The sequence below is a fragment of the Podarcis liolepis genome (genome assembly GCF_965112155.1).
Source record: "Podarcis liolepis genome assembly, chromosome: 3".
NCBI lineage: Eukaryota > Metazoa > Chordata > Lepidosauria > Squamata > Lacertidae > Podarcis > Podarcis liolepis.
The window spans coordinates 65834185-65856424 of NC_139557.1; the positions used below are offsets into that span (position 1 = coordinate 65834185).

The following is a 22240-nucleotide window of genomic DNA, read 5'->3' on the forward strand; positions in this document are numbered from 1 at the left end:
TATTCTTAACAATTAGGAAGTCTTATTAATTACGTAAATCAAGTACCTTTAAGCACTGGCCATCTCCGGTTCTTTGACAAAGTACAATTACTCTCTTCTTTTGCAGCCACATCAAGTCTTCTAACGTTTCATTACTTAAAGATGATTCAACTAACACGTCTTCTTGATAAGTGTTCTGTAATGATTCTTCCCTCTCATCCACCTTCTCAACGTTCGTTGCATGAATACAGATACGCAAATGATCACTAGGTTCTGCTCTCATCAATGTAAAACTCTTTTTATGGACATTCTCACTTAGTTGTTGACCAGGAAGAGGTTGCAGAATAAACTCTCCAAGCAAGGTTTTCCAGTTAGAATCAGAAATATAAGGAAATATCACAATATTTAGCTGTATGGATATGGAAGTCAAGAGATGGCAGGAATCTTCTGCTTCATCCAAAATGGTTGAGAAGCTCAATGATTTTAGGTTGTTTACTTTGAGCGTCGAAACTTCATCAGTGCTATCATCATTTCTAACAACATGTGCTGTAGAAGATGAGCTTGTACCTGCAAGAGGTTGGTCTTCGTCCACTGCATCCAAATCTATCACTTCATTTTTACGGTCATCATGCATATTCCAGCAGAGCTGCTTCTTTTTCTCATCATTCATCCTCGATGGAGGAGCACGCTTTCGACGGCCACTCATTTTTATGTTTCACTAGCAGTGTTTAATCTCTGTAATACAGATTGACATCCATTTACATTTCTGCATGGATTAGTATACTTTGGTTTGTTAACAATAAAGGCCTGATTCAAATGTATAGGTAACAACCCATAGTTTACTGAACAGAGAATGAGTGCTGTGTCCCATCTCCTCTCTCTGTCTCTCACCCACCCACGAAAGAATATTCTGGGGTTTGATCAGAAACTGTTGTTTAATCTCTAACTGCAAATGGTTTCAAGGCAAGAATGATAAATAGTAGCATGTGAAGGAGCCACAACACTTGTCGAAATTATATAGACACATCTAAAATGTAAGTCCTGATTAAAAAGTAAATATATCTTAATCAGTTTATGCTTACAACAACAATATTTTTTACAAGTTAAATATTCCTCCCTCCAAATTTGTTTTCTAACTCTAAATATAATTCAAAACATTACCATCTCTAAAGGGTGAATTCACCAGTGGATCTGTACCCTTCATCTCGAAACATAAGACTATTTAATTATGAAATGGTGTTATTTAAAAATAGGCATGTGATTACAAATGGATGGAGACCATGCACCCAAGATATAGTCTAAATCCCAAGAGGTACTCATTTATGGTTCCTCGTCATCCTGGAAAAAAGTGACAAGTGGGGTGACGCAGGGTTCTGTTCTGGGCCCGTTGTTGTTCAACATCTTTATAAATGACTTGGATGAAGGAATTGAGGGGATGCTCATCAAATTTGCAGATGACATCAAACTCGGAGGGGTAGCTAATTCCGCAGAATCTGAATTCAAAATGACTTTAACAGATTGGAGAACTGGGCACAAGCTAACAAAATGAATTTCAATAGGCAGGAACAAATATAACTGCACTTAGGCAGGAAGAACCAGATGCACAAATATAGGACGGGGGGCACCTGGCTTACTAGCAGTGCATGAGAAAAGGACCTAGGGGTCTTGGTGGACCACAAGCTAAACATGAGTAAACAGTGTGATGCAGCAGCAGCGCAAAAAGAAAAAGAAAAAAGAAGAAGCAGCTAATGCCATTCTAGGCTGCATCAACAGAAATATGCGTGGTGTCCAGATCAAGGGAAGCAATAGTACCACTCTATTCTGCCTTTCTCAGACCATACTTGGCATACTATGTCCAATTCTGGGCACTACAATTTAGGATGGATGTTGACAAGCTGGAACATGTGCAGAGGGGGGCAACCAAGATGATCAAGGGTCTGGAAACTAAACCTTATGAGGAGCGCTTGAAGGACCTGGGTATATTTAGCCTGTAAAAAAGGAGACTGAGAGGAGATATGATAGTTATCTTCAAATATCTTAAGGGCTTGTCAGCTTCGTCTTTGAGCCAGTACCAATGACTGGGCTCAACCTTTTCAGCCCCGACTGGGCCAGGCAAGCTGGGAAAGCACTTCCAGAGACCTTCCACTGCAGGGAGCAGGTCTAAGTGCTGTGGACTCACAACTTAGAGCTGTGAGCACCAAACTCAGTTCCAAAAGTCAACGGAGCACAGCAGAGTATGAACCACATGAATGACAGCTCTGAAGTATAACTTCTTTTATTCTCTACAGCTACTGCATAAACTAACTAAAGACTAATTGGAGGCGCTGGACTGCATGAGTGTTACAGTTGCTTGAGAAGTCACCTTATCTATATACAGATATCACTCAGACTCCTACAGGCTGTAGCAGAAGAAGAGATAAGCAAAATCCGCCCCATCCTTCCTGAAACATTGTCAGCAGATTCTTGCAATGGGAGGGGTGAAACATCTTCAGGGCTGTCACATGGAGAAGTGAGCATGCTTGTTTTCTCCTGCTCTGGAGGGTAGGACTTGAACCAATGGCTTCAGGTTACAAGGAAGGAGATTCCAAATAAACATTTGGAAAAGCTTTCTGACAGTAAGAGCTGTTCAGCAGTGGAGAGATGGTGGACTCTCCTTCCTTGGAAGTTTTTAAACAGAGGCTGGATGGCCATCTGTCATGGATGCTTTAGCTGAGAGTCCAGCGCTGCAAGGGGTTGGACTAGATGACCCTTGGGATCCCCTCCAACTCTAAGATTCTATGAACATGAGAGACTTGCTTTAATCACTAAGTTAATATGATAACAAAGACCAGGCACATGAATACCTGCTGATTAACAACTGATTAGCCATGTTCAAATATATAAAAGGATGTCACATAGAGGAGGGAGAAAGGTTGTTTTCTGCTGCTCCAGAGAAGCGGACACGGAGCAATGGATCCAAACTACAAGAAAGAAGATTCCACGTAAACATTAGGAAGAACTTCCTGACAGTAAGAGCTGTTCAACAGTGGAATTTGCTGCCAAGGAGTGTGGTGGAGTCTCCTTCTTTGGAGGTCTTTAAGCAGAGGCTTGACAACCATATGTCAGGAGTGCTCTGATGGTGTTTCCTGCTTGGCAGGGGGTTGGACTCGATGGCCCTTGTGGTCTCTTCCAACTCTATGATTCTATGATTCTAACTTAAAAACCCACAACCCTGTTCCTCAGAAAGCTTCTATCTGGGCATTCATTCAGAATTTGCCTTATGCCACCTTATACTACAACACACCCTCATTGCCTTAAAGCTAAAATATTTGGACAGATGAGGGATGGAGGCAGAAATGAGGGATACAGGCAGTATTTTTAACTCTTCATGAAAGGACTATTAATGTTGGTAGCACCACATGACATTTTGTCTCAAGGAGGAAATCAGCCACACAATCAAACTTATTTCAAAGGGGTAGTTGTGTTACTCTTGGAGCAAAACACACCAAAAGCCTTATGGCATCTTAAAAGATTAACAAATTAATTACAGCATAAACATTTATAGACTACAATTATGCAGCCAAAGAACTTGACTCTAGTCCACTGTAATAAATTTGACGGTCTTTAAGATGCCACAAGACTCTTTGTTGCATATACTATCAACCATGTTTGCACTTAACAAACAAAAGTCATGATTAATACATGTACATCAAATAAAGAAGTTATGCCACAGATACAAACTAAACTTGATACATATTTATTTGCATTATATTATCTACAGGTGACCGAGAACTCTGGGACCCATCTGTTACTCAGGACATTTAATCCACATCAGCTGACAGGAAGTGAAATGGGCAAAGAATCCATATGCGCACATTCAAAACCATGTAATCTGGATTCCTTACTAAACTGTGTAAATTATGCTACCATATTTCAAAGTGGAGTAGACACTGGGCAAAGACAGTGGGGTATTCCCCTACTTCCACCTCACTGTATGCTTATAAACAAAGATGCTACGAATATTCTACGATTGTTTCCAACAGATAAATCACGAATATAATAAGCTCTGGCTGTACATGCACATGACATACCAGAAAATGATTTTTTGTTTTTTGAAGGAGAGAGAAGATTAGCGTGCTCCTCCCAACAACTTATAAGAGGGGCTGTTGGGGGGGAGGGGAGTGAGATACAAAACCGCAAGAGAATTATTCATTATATTGTGCATATTATAAGAATATGCAGATAATAGGGATACCAACAAGGCCAAGGCGCCGGTAACAACCCCCCTCCATTAAGGCCTATTGCACGTCATAGACCAACGAAGAAGCTGTCTCTCCCTCTATATATAAAACTATAAACACACACACATGTGTGTGTAAGTGTGTAAGCGACAGGTGGGGGCGAAGCCACTAACTGCAGCCTCCCACCCGCTGCTTCTTCTCAGCCTGACTTACCTGAGAGGATTGGAATCAGCTCCTTGGGGCTCCTCCCCGGCTTCCCCTTCTGGGCCCGACGACGGCGGCGGCGAGGCTGGCAGAAGAAACAAGCTCCTGAGCAGCTCCAAGGAGCGCAGCGACCATCCTTGAATCAGGAAGAGGAAGACGAAGCGAAGGGAGGGTGGGGGGAGGGGAAAGCCAAACAACAACAAGATTCTCCCCTCAAAGTTCACCCGCCGGACGGAGGAAGGAGGCGGAAGCCGAGAGTGACGTGAAGGCCCCGCCCACTGCCCCTCTCGCGCTAGCACGCGCCTCCCCCCCCCACGACAGGGAAGCGGCGAATGTGCGCGTGCGCGGTGCCTTCGGGGAGGACAAACGGAGACGGTTGTGGAACAGCTGCTGTAAGACCCGTTACATCCCAGATTAGGTTGCTGTGATGGGTTTACCCAGGATTAGTTTGGGGCGTGTTGGTTGGTCTTGAGGTTCTGCGACGGTCTTGAGTCTTATTTTAAAATTATTATTTTTACAAAAACCCAACCCCTGTCTTTTCGACTTAAGTTAGATGCAACTTTTTAAAGATCTTGTAGTGTGGCGAACACTTTGGAACTCCTTGCCTATTGAAACCAGGCAGGTGCCTTCACTGTACTTCACTGGCACCTTCTGCTAAAGACATTTTTGTTTAGGCGAGTCTGCCCATGCATCCAGACTGCTTGTGTGCTTTTATATTATTAGTGGCTTTAATTGTCTTAATTATTCTTACCAATAATGTTATTTTTTAAAAAAATTGGTTTGGAAAATGTTTAGGATTTTTTTAAAAAAAACAACAACAGCAATGAAGCTATATAGAAATTTTATGAAACATGTAAATAAATAAATAAAATTGGGGTTCCACAGCAAAATGGATCCAACAAGCCAGAAGTTTGCCCACCTTTGTTCATAAGAGGAAGAGAAAGCAGGTCAGCTGGCAGAAATAGCTCTTCCTTTTGCCTGTTTCTGGCTCCCTGCTGCTGAGCCAAATCCTTGCTGCTGCACCACCCAAAGAGAAAGGCCAAGCAAATAAAGGGAAGCAGCAGAAACCATCCCTGGCTGAGCGATCCTAAGGAGGCAATGGCTGCTGCTGCCACCCTGAACCTAGAAAGGAGGGGGAGTGGAAGTTTGAGGACGGCAGGGAAGCATGCAGGCAGGCTCCTGCCTCTTCTCTCTTGCCCATCCTTGCTGGTGCCCACCTGTCAGTCATGTGATATCATCACAACAAGCTGAATAATGTTTTTGCAGAACTGAAACTGCAGTGGAACGGAAGCAGTGCCGCATGCACTGGATACAGAGCAAAATGGAAGATGATGGATTATCACAAGTAGACGCAGATCTAGGAGAAGTTCCAGTAGTAAAGTGTCTGTGCAAATGCAACCTTGGTAGAACATCAAGGGAACATTGCAGGAATATTACGGTGGGGTTGCAGGTGGACATGATGTCACAAGTACTATGACCACCTTGCTGCATTCAGTAAGTTTCACTAGTTAGGAACATAGCCTTATACTGAGTCAAACCATTGGTCCATCTCGCTCAGTATTGTCTGCATCATCCCTGGCCATTGGCCATGCTGGCTGGGGCTGATGGAGTCCAACAATATCTGAAGGGCCAGAGGTTAACCCCCTCTGATCTGCACTTACTGGCAGTAACTGTCCAGAGGTTCAGACAGGGAATATTCCCAGTTTTACTTGGAAATGGTAGGGAATCTTGGGTTTCTGGCATACAAACCAGAAGCTCTGTAGCTAAGCTACAACCCTTTCTGCAGTTACTGAATAGGAACCATTAATTTTACAAGTTGTATTCAACTTTTAATAATTTCTTTTTTAAAACTACAACACCTTAATGAAAGATTAGAAGACAAATACAGCTAGTTAATGTTGACACTACATAACTGCAGTGATCCAACACACTCAGTTTTTTTCCAAAGAAGGCGTTTAATAACGTCTACCTGTCTGCTTCAGTAGAACAGCTTTGACACCTTTCAAGGCTCACAGGGATATGGCGATAATTATTTAATTAAAGTGTGCAAAAGCTTGTGAAGATTTGCCGACAAGAACATAGCCCAGCATAAATGAGATGTTTTACTACAACAGACTATAAAACTATTCAAGAATAAAGTTGCTGTACTTAAGTTTCAGATCAGTGAAGAGATCAACTTTATATAACCCAGTGGGAAAATTACCTCCAGAGGATTTTACACCTTCGTTTCCTTCCTCCAGTTTAATTGCTTATGTTGCATACTAACACGCCAGACATCGCAGAGGATTTCTGGCAATGTTCATAATGTTCTTTTACACTAAGTAATGATCCTATATGGCTGGTCTGAGAGTGAAAGATCCAGATTATTTGGGGCAATGTTACTTAGCGGGACACTTAAGGCTTTTCAAAATGACGCTAAAGGTGGGTGTATTGCTGTGATAACACAGAGGGTAATATACGCTGATGGAGCTAAACTCGGTAGGGTAATAGGGCATGTCTGCTTTGTGGCTTTTCAGTACCCATCTCATTATAAATAAATATTTCAAAGTATACAGGGGTGAGGAACCTGTCACCATCCAGATGTTATTGGACTCCAACTCACATCAGCCCCAGACAATATGGCCAGTGGTCAGGGATGATGTGAATTGTAGTACAGCAACATCTAGAAGACCATAAATTTCCTATCCCTGGTATAGAGGATTTCACTGGCAGTTGACTCTCTGATGAACAGAGGCCAAAATTCTTTCAGATACCCAGACAATCAACACATGCGCCCATGCTACACTGAATTTCTATCCCTTATTTGAAATGTCTTTGCATAATGTTATTAATACAGAATTTCACTGTGGTGGCTGCTGTCAGGCAATAGCTCTGTCTTACAATGCTACTAATTTGTCTTTTAATGCTGGTGAAATGCCATATGCTATGACAATAGGGGAGTTCAGATAAACATTAAAAGAACATGTGAGGAGCTTGTGGACAAGATAGCCCTGATGTCAACACACCCAGTGGCTCCATCCTTACCACCCACATGTCCTACATGTGTGAGAAGAAGCTCTCTGTGTGCAACCAGTATATGCATGCAGAGAGCCTACACACATGGCGATCCAAATTGGCCCAGGATTTTACTCCCAGATTATCCTTAATTAACTGCATGGCTGACATCCGCTATCGTGGGATCCGCTGTTCACCATGGCGGCAGCACCGGAAGTGATTTCTATGAAGATTTGAACCCCATAATGGTGCTATTACGATTAGGAGAATAATTCCATCCTTCGGTCTGAAAAGTTATGGTTTAAAAATTAATTCACTTCGAACTAAGTGAAAAAGAAAGAGTACTTTAAAGGAAGGCCTTCTATCTAATTAAGTGGTCCTATTTCATTTCTGAAACAGCAATCATGATTTCATTAGGTGAAGAGTTAACTATCTCTTGAGTAGTGTGTGTGTTTTATGCTCAAGAGCATTTTGGCTTTAGATAACTGAAATACTAAGCCAGCCCATAAAGTGCCGCTGGAAAGCATTTTATACCCCTGAAAATGTGGCTGCAAAGCCAATTTAAATTCTCTGGAGTCTGTGGCTGCTCAGTATACATGTCACTGTTGTGAAGGGAGCAATACATTATTCCAGTAGCTGCCAATTTGGAACACCCTAAGGAGGGTATAGTATATTATTCTGCTAGCTGTCGGTTGGGAATACCCCAGAGACAGAGAGGGTCTGCTTCAGATTGCGAATGAAGATACCATTTTTAAATGTTCCTTTACATTTTAAAAAAATTGATACCTTCACCTGCATTTTGAAGTGGTACAGTCCATTCTATTACCCCAGAATTTTACCACTGAATTCTGCTGCATAAACCAGGCTAGATAATTGTCCCTTAATGGTGGTTTCTCTGGACAATGATCAATTTCCTCCTCACCTCCACCTATCCCTGAATGCTAAAACAAAATTCTTCAACTTCCTAAACTTACTCGCTAAATGTTATGGTGTCATGTGACTCAGGGTTTCTCAGGGACTGAGGCTGTGGATACAGAGGATACCTTCGACTTTGAGGAGGATTTCCCCTCAGAACCAGTCTTGGTTTTCCCTGTCTCCTCAGGTGTGACATCACCAGAGGAGCAGGTGATGCCTGCACTTCTCCAACCCTAAGAGGTTGCACTGCCTTTCTCAGACTCTAAGGGTGACAGCTCAGAGATCATAGAGAATCCTGGGCTGCTCTGAGCTGCCAGAGTCAATGGCTCCCAAACAAGATTCCAACCACCAGGGGTGAGGTTGGCTACTCAGTGGAAGCTGCAGTCCACTTAAGGCTAGATCTGACTTTGCTGGTTGTTGGAGCAGCATTCAAGACCGTCTTGTCAAACTTCCAATCTATGTGATGTGGAGCTGTCCAAGGTCCTAACTGCCTTTGCCTTGACCCCTTATCTGCTTTTGCCTGATATTGCTTATCTGTACTTAACTGTCTCTGCTTTGTCTGACTTTGAATTGGCAGATTTCTGCTTGACCTCAGTGAAGGACCCTCAGTGAGAAACAGTGTGAACATCTCCCAGGGTGAGAAACTGGGAGAGAAAAGGAAAGCTCCCAGGCGAAAGCTCAGAGTGTCTGTCGTTTTCTGTGTGGGGCTGGGATTAAGAGCTACTTTGGACAGAGAGACAATTGTGAATTTGTGCACTATTTTTGTATTTTAGATACCTGGCTGATGATGTTCTCCTTCCTTTTCGTTTGTGCTGTTGCTGTTATGAGTATCTGTATTTTATCTTTTTTAAAAAAATCTATATTCCATTACATATTTTTTACGACAATTGTAACCATTTTGATTTTTATATTGTACAGATATTATGTTATGTATTGACATTTGTGTTCTGTGTTTTAAACTACCTTGTGCTCTTTCATCGAAGGGTGGTATATAAAATACACATAATAACGGCGATGTGTGTGTGTGTGTGTGTGTGTGTGTGTATAAAACAATACTAATAATATCAACATCAATAGCAAAATAACAATAATATAGTATATATTTGAACTGGCTTCTCCCATCCTAGCATGACACCACACCACACTGATGCTATGTATGGGTTGTGCCCATAATCAATCTTAAATGCATAAAAACATTGTGTGAGTTAGCTAAGCTCATATTTTTCCATCTCCACTGTGGTACTAAATCCGTTTTCTCTCAAAAAAAAATCTCTTCGGCTCTGTACAGGCACCACACAGGTGTCTTAACATATTTTCCATGTATAATAAAAATGTGAACAGACTGAGTTTCTCTTCTGCTGTCAACACAGCACTGTGCATTCTGTGTTAATGTCCAAAACACTTCCTCCGCAGCACCACCCCGTGATTCTCTTTCAGGAACATGACATGAAAACATCATGTCTGCATGACATGAAAACATCACAAGTCTGTACATACTCCCTGGATGGGATTGAAAGGATTTATTTAGCTATGTTTTAAAGCTTCCGTTTGGTGCTTCAGACAATTGTAGATGGAAGATTATATTCAGTGTAAGAGGCACCAAAGGCCACTGGGAGGCTCCTAGGAAGAACCTTGTGGCAAGGGGGTGGCCAGCCTGGCCCCATCCGCTGGCCACAGAAGGAGCTTGCTTTCTCCTCCATGCCAGAAAGAACACTCCGCTCCAACTTCCAGTCTGCTTTAGTATTGCAGAAGCAAAATGAGAGGACGTTCTGGCCCCATCCATTGAGAGCCATCAACTGCTATTCAAGCAAGAACACTGGCCAGCGAAGATCAACTATAAATTGATGACTATAAACAGGTGACTATAAATGCCTGGTTATGGCCCACTGCTTCAGTCTGGCCTTAAGGAGTCGATGTTCCATTTCTCTGCTTTTCCATCCACTTCTTTTCCCTTGTGGGTCTTTGTGTGCCTGATGGCAGTGCTCCTCTACTCTTTTAAATTGATGCAAGCTGCTTTGGGAGAGAATAATTGCCTGAAAAAGAGGTGGGTAGGTTAAAAATATGGTTAAATAAATAAGCAAACTGTTTTGAATGCCACTGAATCAGCGAGTCTATGAGTGAACGTCAAACAATAGAGATTAAATGTGATATGAGAGGATACTATTTTGTTGAATTGCTGCTGGGAAGAAAACGACCTAAACTGCTATAGTTAATGCAAGAAATGTATGGTCTAATGAAGCCCCAGTATAAAGTATACATTAATATTCCTTTTAGGTAGTCAAATGTCATGAGGGCCAATGTCAGTGAGTAAAACAGGATACTGCCTCATAGCAGATCAGCCGCAAGGGAAAAAAGTGGGGGGTGATCATAAAACTATACATGAATTTTTCATGTACAGTTAGATAGTTTGTTATTTTAAGTTCTTCTAGCTTTCTTTGTATTCCCATAATATCTGATTTAATCTTAACAGGTAAATTTTAAAAGCTAGGGTTCAATTTCTCAAATAGTCATGAAGAGAGGTAACAGCCCTGCAAAATACCAAGAGAAAGATGAAATTACTAAAAACAAAACCCCACTATTTCTTTAAATATTGGCTTAAAAAATAAATAAAACCTCTCCAAAAATACTGGAGAATTCTCAAAAACAAACAAACATAGGTACAGTACATTTTCCTCAGTGCATGGAAATGACACACAGTTTTCTCCAATAATAAGTGATTTGCAATTTGAAAAGTGTAGCTATTTCAGTTGTATTCATGAGGCAATTAACGTATTAATGACCACTAAACAAAATGAACCAAGGAAGCACAGGGTTCTCTCCCGCTTTTTCATACTGTGAACTTTCTGAAGGCTCATATTTTAAATGCATATCTAAAACACATTGATTTAATCAAAACTTTAATTTATTTTCCAAACTGGGCTACCAGGTTACAAATAGAGCAGCTCTGCTTTATTTGTTAGGCTGCTCAAGATTGAATGAGGCGCCTTAGACTTTCGCAACCTCATTTTTCAAAAATAATGGGAGTACTGGATGGTCTGCACTTGAATGTCTGATATAATTTACTGTCACGGCCTTGGAAAGGGGATCTTAACAGAGCAGCCCCTGGGTGGCAACATGTGGACAGATGTGTCACCCACCAACACAAACCCACGAGCCTGTCTTGATTGTGATGACTGCAGATTACCAAGAATTTATTTAGCAAGATTAGTTAAAGAAAGGAATATGACTTTGATTTCTCAGCAGATGGGATATATCATTTAGGAAATGCTGGATCCTTGCTTTCTTTAGCGGACTTGCTTTGTGCTGTGTGATAGGATACAGGGAGGACAGAAGTATCTCTGCACTAGTAGTGGCAGGCCATTAGTGGCCTGTTTTGGCTTTGACTTGGGGAGACTGATCTCCTTTGCTGAGTTGGTCAGGTTAAGAGTATAAAAAGAGTCCTGCTGGATCAGACCAGTGTCTCATTTAGTTTGGCCAACCAGATGCCTATGGGAATCCCACAATCAAGACCTGGTTAAGTTCTTAAGGAGGAGTTGGACAGATCTAGAGAGACAACTTCTCCAGACCTAGAGAGACTTGGCATCTCCAAGTAGGGTTGAGACATTCTCCTGCCTGGTACCTGGCCTGGAGAGCCACTGCCAGTCAGAGTAGACAATACTGAAGTAAGGAGACCAACAGTATGACTTGATAAAAGGTTTTAGCAGACCCAACCATTGTTTTCATGCCCTGCCTGCCTTGCTGCTGCTAAGCTAGAATAAAGCAAGTTGTGACCAACTTCTCCCCTTCTGCCATCAAGGATGTCCTGTGTAATTTCTTTCCTCCATCTAGCTACTCTCCTCTTTGCCATTGTACAAATAACAATATGGGTGAATCGAGGGGATATTTGAGCCAGTTCAAATATTCGTTTGTTTTCCCCATTTTCCGGCCTACAGGCATCTATTTATGTATTAAACATGTTGTTACCAAGGGGATGCAGTACAAACCTTACTTACCCACTGAAAATGCAAGGGAGGGGGGTTGCTTGGTTGAATGCATTTCCACACTCGAGGTGCCCATTATCTGTAAGACTAATATATATCAGGCAGAAGGCTTCCAGTCTAGCTTTCCCTCTAATGCCTTAGCTTTACAAATAAGGGACATTTTTGCATAGGCACATTAATTCAAGTATGTGGTTCTCTTCTACCTCATAAAAAACTAGTGTTATCTTGTGCACCTTCAAGATTGCTGTGATCTAAGCTCTACCAGTGTGAGCCAACCAGCCTTATCTAGCCAAGCTTCTCTCTGTTGGATATTGTAATAACACTATGACCCTAAGATTTAAGTGTGCATTGAAAAACCCTCCCTTTAGCTACCAAACTTGGATCTTAACTAGTCCTCTGCTAATGAAAGGGCTGCTTACATTCATGGAGGGAGCTGGTATCTAGCAGAGTATGGGGTGGTATGCCTTTTTTTTGCTCATCTCTCCTTTCCCCAGCAGTTGTGCAATGCTGCTGTGGAGCACCATTCATAACTCTCTGCGGCAGATTGGCAAGGGGAAAAGGGAGTTTACTGAAAGTCACTTTTCCACTTCCATTAGTGAGAAAGTCTCGTGATCAGAATTCCACTCACATGACACTCTCACCTGCAGAAGCTTGCTTAGGCTGCACCCCAAATCCCACTTACCTGCAAGTAAGCCCCTTTAATTTAAAGAGCACTTCTTTCTGAGTAGACATCGTTAGGGTTGCAACCTTAGGATCTAAGTCAATGACTTGTGAGCAGAGCAAGGTGCTTCAGGAGGTGGCGCATGATTGCATGGTCCATGATTAGCCAGAACTCCCAAGGCAGTTGGTGTTCAGTTCACATATGACCCAAGACAGACCTATCTGAGACTTTTCCATATTAAGCTCAGAGTGGAGATATGTTAGAGGGTCGAGGTACATTCCACAAGTGAAGATGAAGGACTTTTAATGGGGTTATGCTGTTCATATCAGTCACAATTCCAACATGTCAACGTGCTTTTTTTCTCATAACCCTTTCTAAATTCCCAATATTTTATTTTGTTTGTTTTGCCTTTTAAATCAGCACTTAAACAACAACAACAACATAAGCCTTTTTAAATTGTAGGAGACAATAGGGGAATGTAGGGAATGTAGGGAATTTGGATGACCCTTTCTGACTTTTGTGATTCTGCTAAGATACATTTGTGCAATATATAGAAATGAAAAACTAGATATGGCAGGATACTGAGGGGTGCAAAGAGCAGCTGCTAAATATTTGATGCAGGCATTCTCTTCTGTGCTAAAGTTACTCATTGGTTGGGGATAAGAGGGGGAATAAGTCCTAACTTTTGCAGCAAATGGGGTTTTGTTGTTCGATGTCAACAATATGGAACGAGGGACTTTGATAACTAGTCCCAGATATATTTCATGGCAGGTTGCCAGAAGAGAGAGTGGCTGGCCTGATCTCTGTTGCCGCTTGAGTGCCATCATTGCTAATGGCCAGAAGGCAGTTCTGTAGATATTTAGTCAGCAGAGGTAAGGTGACATAAGGGGCCAATGTTGATTCCAAATGGCACTTTAAAACGCCTCTGATTGTGCTTTGACAACCCATCCTTTGGGTAAAAATCAAGCTTTCTTCAGACTCTCCCTACAGGCTTTGCTGACTTTCAGCTCCCAATCCACCCACCTGTCAGCCCAGCTATGCACTATTTCGCTTGGCTGCCAGCTTTATCCATGAGCTTTTTTGCACCTTCTCCAGACTGCCAGCGCCAATATATGTAAAAAAAGATAACAGGCTGTGTGGAGTGCACCACCCGTGATCCTCCAGCTGCTGTTGAACTACAACTTACCGTGTATCAGCCCTAGTCAGCATGGCCAATGGTCAGAGATGATGGGAGTTGTACTTCTGCAACAGCTAGAGGGCTGTGGCTTAGCCACCCCTCTTATTGTCATTAATGCAAATATATTAAATGAAACCTGTGGCAAACTTCCACACCTTCCTTACACATGGAAAATTTAATCAATTTCAGTGGCATTATTAGAACTGCAGCCTTATTTTAAAATGCTCGCATGGCTTCCAATAACTCATCGAGTTCTGTGTTCATTTCAGAGCATCGTATCTTCATGGTTTGTTGGGCTACCTTTGCACTTAGCAGTAAAGCTTAGTAGCATACAGCATATATTAGTTGTGATTCTCAAATTGGCAGCCCTTTGGATAGTCTCATATGCCCAGGGCAGAATATCATCCACACCAGGCTCTTGGTTTAAAGTGAAATTACCCTTAATGATGAAAGTAACTTGGGTTTTGAAAGAAGCTCAGGATTCTGTCACATTCATTAAATGAACTACAGGAGACACATCTCAGAATGGGCAAATTGGAATCAAAACGCTAGCACCTGTCAGCAACCTGGCTGCAGCATTTTGTCCCAAATGCAGTTTCTGAACACTTTTCAAGGGTAGTCCCACACAGTAATCCAGTAATCCAGTGTAGAGGATGAGAGTACATCAGTACCAATATAGTGCCCTCTGGATGCCGTTGGACTCCAACTCCCATCATCCCTGACTATTGACCATGCTGCCAGGGGCTGATGGGAGTTGGAGTCCAACAACAGAACATAATAATCTGTCTCAAACCTAGTCAGATTAACAGTCAAACTGGCCCAGTATTTTTTTTTACACTAACTAGTTGCAGCTCTCCAGGGTTTCAGGGTGAGATCTTTCTAGGCCTACCTTAACATTCTGGAAATTCAAGGTGGGACCTGCAGATGCTCTACTACAGAGCTATGACCCTTCTGCATACACCTAGAAGGTACCACATTGGCTTCCCTTTCACTAGTGCATGAATGACTGTGGCAAGCAAAGTTCTTAGTTGGCAAACTAGCCAAAGATGGGACAAGGCACTCTTCGCAACCAATGCTACCTGCCTATCCAACAGCAATGCATCAAGGAATACTCCCAAGCTAAGTACCTTATCTTTCACAGGAATCTCAACTCTATCCAAGACAGAGTACAAACTCAAACACGAATCATCAACAATTTCTGTTTAATCTGGATTGAACCTCTACCACATCTAGTCCTTCACACTCAGGGGCTGGCATATAGATACAGGTATGGATAAAATAGTGACAAATGCAGGCAATTCACGAGGTAGTACATCTGGATGAACATAAACTATGCATTGCTTGAGAGAGACTAAAGCCCCTGAAGAGCATTGAAAACACACAATGTGTCTCAAGGTGCCGGATTATGCATTAAGATATATTTCACATTTGAAGATGCTTGAAACCACCATGAGATGAAAACTCCCTATTGGCTGAATCTCTGGGGAAGTCTGTGTGATTTGCTTACTTTAAAAAGGGTATATGGAATTCATTATGCTAATGAAATAACATCATGGAATTTATATTTCAGCTGAAGATAATATGTGAGGTCATTCAGCCTTCCTGTATTGCTGCGGAGAAGTGTTTTAAAACTTCTATTTATCAATAATCTTTCTGGAGGAAGCTACAATAACTCTTACTTGTTTTGCCTTAAGGATATTCCTATCTCTCCAAATCATGCTAGAGGTTCCCATTATAATCTTAAACCTGCTGCTCATCCTCATGAGTTTTGCTGGACTTCCAGGAGTCTACATGCTGTATGCATACTGCAGTTTATTATAATACTTTTATATGTTCACAGATATATCCTTTGGAATTGAGTTAGTAATTCAGATTGGCCATATCCCAGAAACACCAGATTGTTTCTAAGTAATAGTTGATCTGGCAGTTCTGCCTCTCAATCTCAGCAAAATGGTTCAGTCTATTGTGCAGATGGGAAACAACTATCCATATTTGGCTCTGTAAAAACTACGTCGTGGGTCTTGGAGTGTTATCAAGCTGTGTGTGAAGGAGGTGATCCCACTTTTAGCAGGGAGTGGAGGGATGAGACAGGACTCAGAATTGAAGCTGTGTAGATCAAAAGGGTATCCTGTCCAAGTTGGTGAAATGGGGTATGTTAGCAGCATCCTATGGCTCCTGAGCCATCCTCCTAAGGAGCAGAAGCTTATCCCCTCAAGTATTAAAGGTGCTTTTGTTGTTCTGAAAATCATGGATGTTCTAGAAAGCATCCTTCACTGGGTATTAAAATTGGGTTGTTGCATGCCTGTCAGTTTAGAAGTCAAATAAGGCCACTCAGAAGTATGTTGCTATGGTATGACTTTTACCTACTCAGGTGACTCCATATGTCTATAGATGTGTAGGTGTGAGCTTCTATGAGCTGAGAACTTCCAGAACCTATGGAATGCTGAGGTCAAAAGCACAAGATGTATGTGTGTAATTGACCTACCTGCAATATATGTATTTTAAAACAACGCAGGTACTGTATGACGACAACAACAACAACAACAAATTTCAAAAAGAGATTAAAAATACTAGATTATTTCCACCTCATTGGCTAGAGATGTTTGACTTCATAGTCAAAGATAGAAATTCTCGCCTTTGCTGCTAACATTTGTTTGAGAGGGGAGCATAGCTGTCCAATCACATGCGTACTAAAAATCCTGGATTTCTTCATTGCTTTTGTTAAGCAACTCTCACTTTTTCCTCAGGGGAGAATTTCCCTCTCTTAAAATAAGTTTCCAAAGCACAAACCAATCTGAAACTCTAGCCAGATACATCTTAATCCCATTATGTGGGAAACAATTAACTCATAAGCCACCATTCATGTGCTGGTTCTGCAAAAGATTGATTCACTGTCCCCTGTTGTAGCTTCATGGTCTCTCTTGATTTCATCCATGAATTTGATCTTACCTCTGGGAATGTCTTCTCACATACGAACCCTGTTCTTTGAAATAAGCTGGTGAGACCTTACACTAGGCTTCCTTCCTGAAATGACACTGTGGGGCTTGAGGCAAGAAGGCTCCCACAGGTGGCATTACAACTTTGGAGTCTGATTCTCAGTAAGAGATGTCAGGCCACATCAGTGATGAGATTTAGACTTAGAATGGATTTTAAAAACACATTTCCTTGCATTGCAAATGGTTATGCAGCTATTTTAGCCATGATCTTTCATCAGTTACTTTAAATCCCATTGTTTTAATTGTTGAGTTGGTTTCTATGGGATGCACATTACCTTGGGTGTCCTTCAGCCAGAAGGAAGATTATCCTTTTTTTACCGAAAACATATCATAAAGCTCACATGTCCACAGGTTTTGTTTTTTTAAAAATAATACTGGAACTAATGTAAACACAATGTGACACATAAATGAACTGTGTAAAGGTAACAGAGATCATACAGGTAGAAAACCATGGCAAATAAGCCCACAAAAAATGGTCCTTGGATTCTTGCAGTCGTATCTTTGCACAAGGTGTCTTTGCCTTTTCAGAAGTAGGGCAACTATCAGCCCTGAAAGCGTCTAGCATTCCCAGTGGGGTCTTATTCTAACTTTAACTTTCATATAATAAACTAAAACACTAGAGTCCTTTAATTCAGTCTGTGTAGCAAGCGGGTCAATTGCCTTTTTCAGCCTCGTATTATTTTAATCTTACATGCCTCTTAGCATGCAAGCTTTAGATTCAGCTGGAAAAAAAATCCATTCTAGACAATTCATGGGATTTTGCTTTGTTCTGGCAGGGTTTTAATGCAATAGTAATTGGAAAATTAAATCTTCAAATGCAGTGTTAGAAATCTTCGCAGCAGGATGCAAATGTGCATGTCTGTCTATACCTCTGAAACCAGCCTCTCTTCTGTTTCTTATACTTGCTTGTGTGACTGGGAAGTAACGAATTTAAGGCATTGAAATACAGTCCAAACCAACATATATATGCATATATATGGAAAGGGAGGGGGGCCGAAAGCTGGTTGAAGAAGGGGAAAGAATGACTGATCTTTATGCATGAGATAATAGATGAGCCTGGAATGACCTGTTTCCACACACCCCTCCCCTTTCCCTCCTTCATGCGGTAAAACAGCGTTGAAGAAAGAGGGCAGTCGCGTACAGCCCATCTCCTTCGATTCGCCTGTACCAGACTGTGGCAAAGGGAAATGTGAACAGGAGAACTGGCAATGAACGCCTCGGACACGGAAAGGAACGACCAGCCTCACCGATTCGCATTCAGGTAGGTCTTGAGTTTCATCCTCCAAAAGGGACCGGCGCGAACCATAACGTTGCAGGCAAGAGAGCCAGACAAAAAGCCCTTCCTTCTCCATTAGATTTCAAACGGATTCGGCTTCCTGTGACCAGTTTCTCTGGATTCCGTAGATGTGTGTGTTTGTGCGTGCGCAGGGAGAATCGGCACTTGCTACAGACAGTACGGTCCTTCTGCCCGCTTTCATCTCTCGCCTTTCTCCCCTCTCCTGTCCTTCAAAGATAATGGGGAGAAAGACCGAAGGAAGGTGGGTGGAGGGAGGTGGCAACTAGAAATCTGGCTTGCTTCATAGAAACCCACCAGCAGCGCTTCATTCCATTAAAAGCCTTTCAGAGAGAGGGTGGGGAGAAGAGGCTGCTGCAACTGGAATTCTCTGTATGTATTTGTACTATGTGTTTTCGGGGACTGGATAGTAGTGGGTGGGTGGCTGGGTGGCTGGGTGCAAAAGACCAAAGCAACGGGTGCAAGAAGTTATTGGGGCAAAGAGCGCAGCATGGCTGCAGATTCTGTTGCACCGAACGGAGGAACTCGCTAGGGATCGGGTTGCTGTGGACGTTGTCCAGGGTGCTGAAATCCATAGCAATCCCTGCCCGTGCAACAGGGAGCCAAGGCAGCCGAGCGAAGCGAAGCATACCCGACTTTCCAATCAGCAATTATCTCCAACGAGCGGCCGATCGCCTTTTAAATCGCATTAAACTACTTAAACTCTAGCCGCCTGGCTTGTCACCTCTCTTGCCCAAAGTCTGCATGAAAAGCAAGCGGTGCCAGAAAAGCACATCAGGACTTTGCCTGCGGTTGCCTTAGTAACTAATATGTATTTCCCACAGCTTGCATAGTTGTCTCTTTTGTCGAACTACAGCTTTCCCCCTTTCAAAACCCAAAGATTAATCTAGCTGGGAAAGGCTGTATCTTGTAAGGGTTTTTAAGAATTCTGTCTTGACCTTTAAATGACATTTTCTTTTCTGAAGATTCTACAGAAGCGCACACACCCCGTCTTTCTCAAGATGTTTAAACTAGCATAGTTTTCTTGTTCTTGACTTAATAATGAAGGGTTTTTGTTTTTTTAAATTAAAGACATAAGGAAGTTCTCAAACTTGTAAAGGCTTTTCTATGCTTTAAGTGTCAGAATGCAAGTAACAGCATTTTGCCTTAGAAGATAAGGGATACCAATTTCTGCACATGGAGGTGGTTAGGTATAAATGAATATATCAAGTCACACACTGCACTCTGTTTATAAATGCAAGATTCTTCATATATTACATATGCATGCATGCAACAAGGCATCACTACTTTATTGTGTGTGTGTGTGTGTGTGTGTGTGTGTGTGCGCGCGCGCGCAGACACCCACACTCACACCTACGCAGTGTTGGTCTCAGTAGTATAACTGTGCCTTGTTACTCTCTCCCTGCTTTCCCTCCTTGAGATCTGAAATCGAAAGACACCTGCTATTTGGATCCATTTGATCTGGTGTCTGCTAATATTCCAGGCAGGTGGGGAGAGATGTTCAAGAAGAAAATGACCTTTACTGAGCTCTGCTTTGACATATTTTCAGCTGATCAATGTGTTCTGTTCTTTCTTCCTATGTCAACAGGCTACAATTCACTCCTATGATGACTTCTGTTGCCCCTCCAGGCGATTTGCTTTAAGGGCACATTGTAATGGGTTTTGGAGGCACTTGAGAAGTAAAAGAGTGGAGCGAATTTGCCACCTTTTTCATATCACTAACAATGTGCAGGCAGGAAGAGCCCGTGAAATTGGTCGCCAGAATCTGGATGGCTTCCTGCAACAAGATGATAGGCGTGCTGCTGGTGTTCTTCCCTGCAATTTTCCTGGAGATGGACTTTCTCCCCAAGAATGCTGGCAGGAAGGTTTTGATCTCAGGTGCTTCCGCCCAAAGATCAGTAGCCAGAATGGATGGTGATGTCATTATAGGAGCCCTCTTTTCGGTTCATCACCAACCTCCAGCTGAGAAGGTGCCCGAAAGAAAATGTGGCGAGATCCGAGAGCAATATGGCATCCAGAGAGTTGAGGCCATGTTTCACACTCTGGATATAATTAATTCAGACCCAGTCTTGCTGCCCAACATCACTTTAGGCAGTGAAATCCGAGATTCCTGTTGGCACTCCTCTGTGGCCTTGGAGCAGAGTATTGAATTCATAAGGGACTCTTTGATCTCCATTCGAGATGAGAAAGATGCTCTCGGCCGCTGCCTGCCTGACCCTTCGTATCACCACCAGGTCAGGGAGAAAAAGCCCATTGCTGGTGTCATTGGCCCAGGATCCAGTTCTGTGGCCATCCAGGTTCAAAATCTGCTTCAGCTCTTTGATATTCCCCAGATTGCATATTCTGCAACCAGTATTGACCTGAGTGACAAAACGTTGTACAAATACTTCTTGAGGGTAGTTCCATCGGACATTCTGCAAGCCAGAGCCATGCTCGACATAGTCAAACGTTACAACTGGACCTATGTGTCTGCTGTCCATACAGAAGGTGGGTATAAAAAGAGAAGCTCATATTATTAATTGCTCTTGTAGAGCATTTCAGGTATAAATCACTTTGTAGTTTCAATCCAACTTTAACCCTAAAGGATTGGCAACATTATTCCAATTCTGAGAAACTGCTGCTATGAAGGAATGACTTCATATCAGAATAGAAGAGGGTCTTGATCCTACTTCAAGGTTCAAGTCGAAACCATTTAACTCTGCTAGATGTGTACATTACTTACGATATCTTCTTTCCTTTTGCTTTGAACTAGTCTTTCTCTTACAACCATAGACAGCTCCCCACAAAACTTTCCTATAGTATAATGAGCTTTGCTAAACAAGTATATATAATAGATATATTTTGGCTCTCATCTCATTAATTTTAGCTCTCAGACCATTAATTATCCATGATTTTAGAAAAGATAAGAGAGCTGTACTGTACCTATACATTGCTTAGGGTGTATTTGTATTATTATTATTATTATTATTAGTAGTAGTAGTAGTAGTAGTAGTAGTAGTAAAGCTTTTTGGGGAATATTCATCTTCCCATCAGTGGGACAAGCCTCTATTGGTCTTTTATTAGCAATCAACTTTTCTCCTGAATCATGGACAGCTAACTCCCCAAAGACTAAATATTTAAGCATGACAGAGTGAAACTGTTAGCTAACAGCTCTTTTGAATCCATGCTCTTGAGATAGAAGCTGAACATCTAGAAGAGGAAACATGCACACCCACACTCACACATCCCTGATATGTGTAGTGTTACTTTGTACTTAAACCAACCTTTTTACCTCTTCCTCAAAGAGACTGAATAATTCCAATTTCAAGCAGTCTTTCATATCTAATTAAGTAGGTAGCAGATGTGGAAATCTACAGGCAAAGTTAATAATGGCATGAACAAATCATTCTCAAAGAAAAGTGCCAGCTCAGTAATGAAGTTTATAGATTTTCGATGAGGCAAGTTCTGCAGGCTTGCCTTGAAGAGAGGGAGAGAAAAAAAGATGTCTTTCATGTCAATTGTATTTTTGCTCTAGTGAGCACCAAGGTTGTTTTTAAAAATAAAATATGGGCATTTGACCCCTAGGAAATCTGCTATCTCTAGACACTAGACGGGCAGCAAGGATGAGAGCCAAAAATATTGTTGTTACATATTTCATAAAATAAACTGATGTGGGCAAAGATCTCTTAGTGTGCAAGTATCCAAAAGAATTAATAGTCATAATGTGTTGATGCATTGTGAATTGCCAGATAATATTATCTTTTAGTGACTACAAGGAGGAAGTTTACTATACTGTACTTTAAAACTATAGTGAAGGAATTGGGGAGAAATGTTATTAGAA

The 22240-nt window shown here is 41.9% G+C and overlaps 2 protein-coding genes across 8 annotated transcripts in view; one reads left to right on the forward strand and one right to left on the reverse strand.

The window, feature by feature from the left end:
- The window catches only part of SHPRH (SNF2 histone linker PHD RING helicase), a 40728-nt gene extending 36052 nt beyond the window's left edge, over positions 1–4676 (reverse strand). For 2 of the 3 annotated variants that reach the window (XM_083496228.1, XM_083496227.1), the window contains exons 1-2: positions 4413–4676; positions 47–714 (exon numbers count right to left, since the gene is read on the reverse strand). In XM_083496228.1, the coding sequence (XP_083352354.1) occupies positions 47–685 (639 nt within the window). In that variant the 5' untranslated portion in view covers positions 686–714; positions 4413–4676. Of the gene's footprint in view, positions 1–46; positions 715–4412 lie in introns of those variants that run through there. The other variant, XM_083496229.1, reaches the window with a different exon arrangement.
- A 612-nt stretch (positions 4677–5288) lies between these two features.
- GRM1 (glutamate metabotropic receptor 1) overlaps positions 5289–22240 on the forward strand; it is a 182900-nt gene continuing 165948 nt past the window's right edge. For 2 of the 5 annotated variants that reach the window (XM_083496258.1, XM_083496257.1), the window contains exons 1-3: positions 8890–10356; positions 18241–18387; positions 20009–20907. In XM_083496258.1, the coding sequence (XP_083352384.1) occupies positions 20145–20907 (763 nt within the window). In that variant the 5' untranslated portion in view covers positions 8890–10356; positions 18241–18387; positions 20009–20144. Of the gene's footprint in view, positions 5898–8889; positions 10357–18223; positions 18388–18432; positions 18793–20008; positions 20908–22240 lie in introns of those variants that run through there. The other 3 variants (XM_083496254.1, XM_083496255.1, XM_083496256.1) reach the window with 3 other exon arrangements.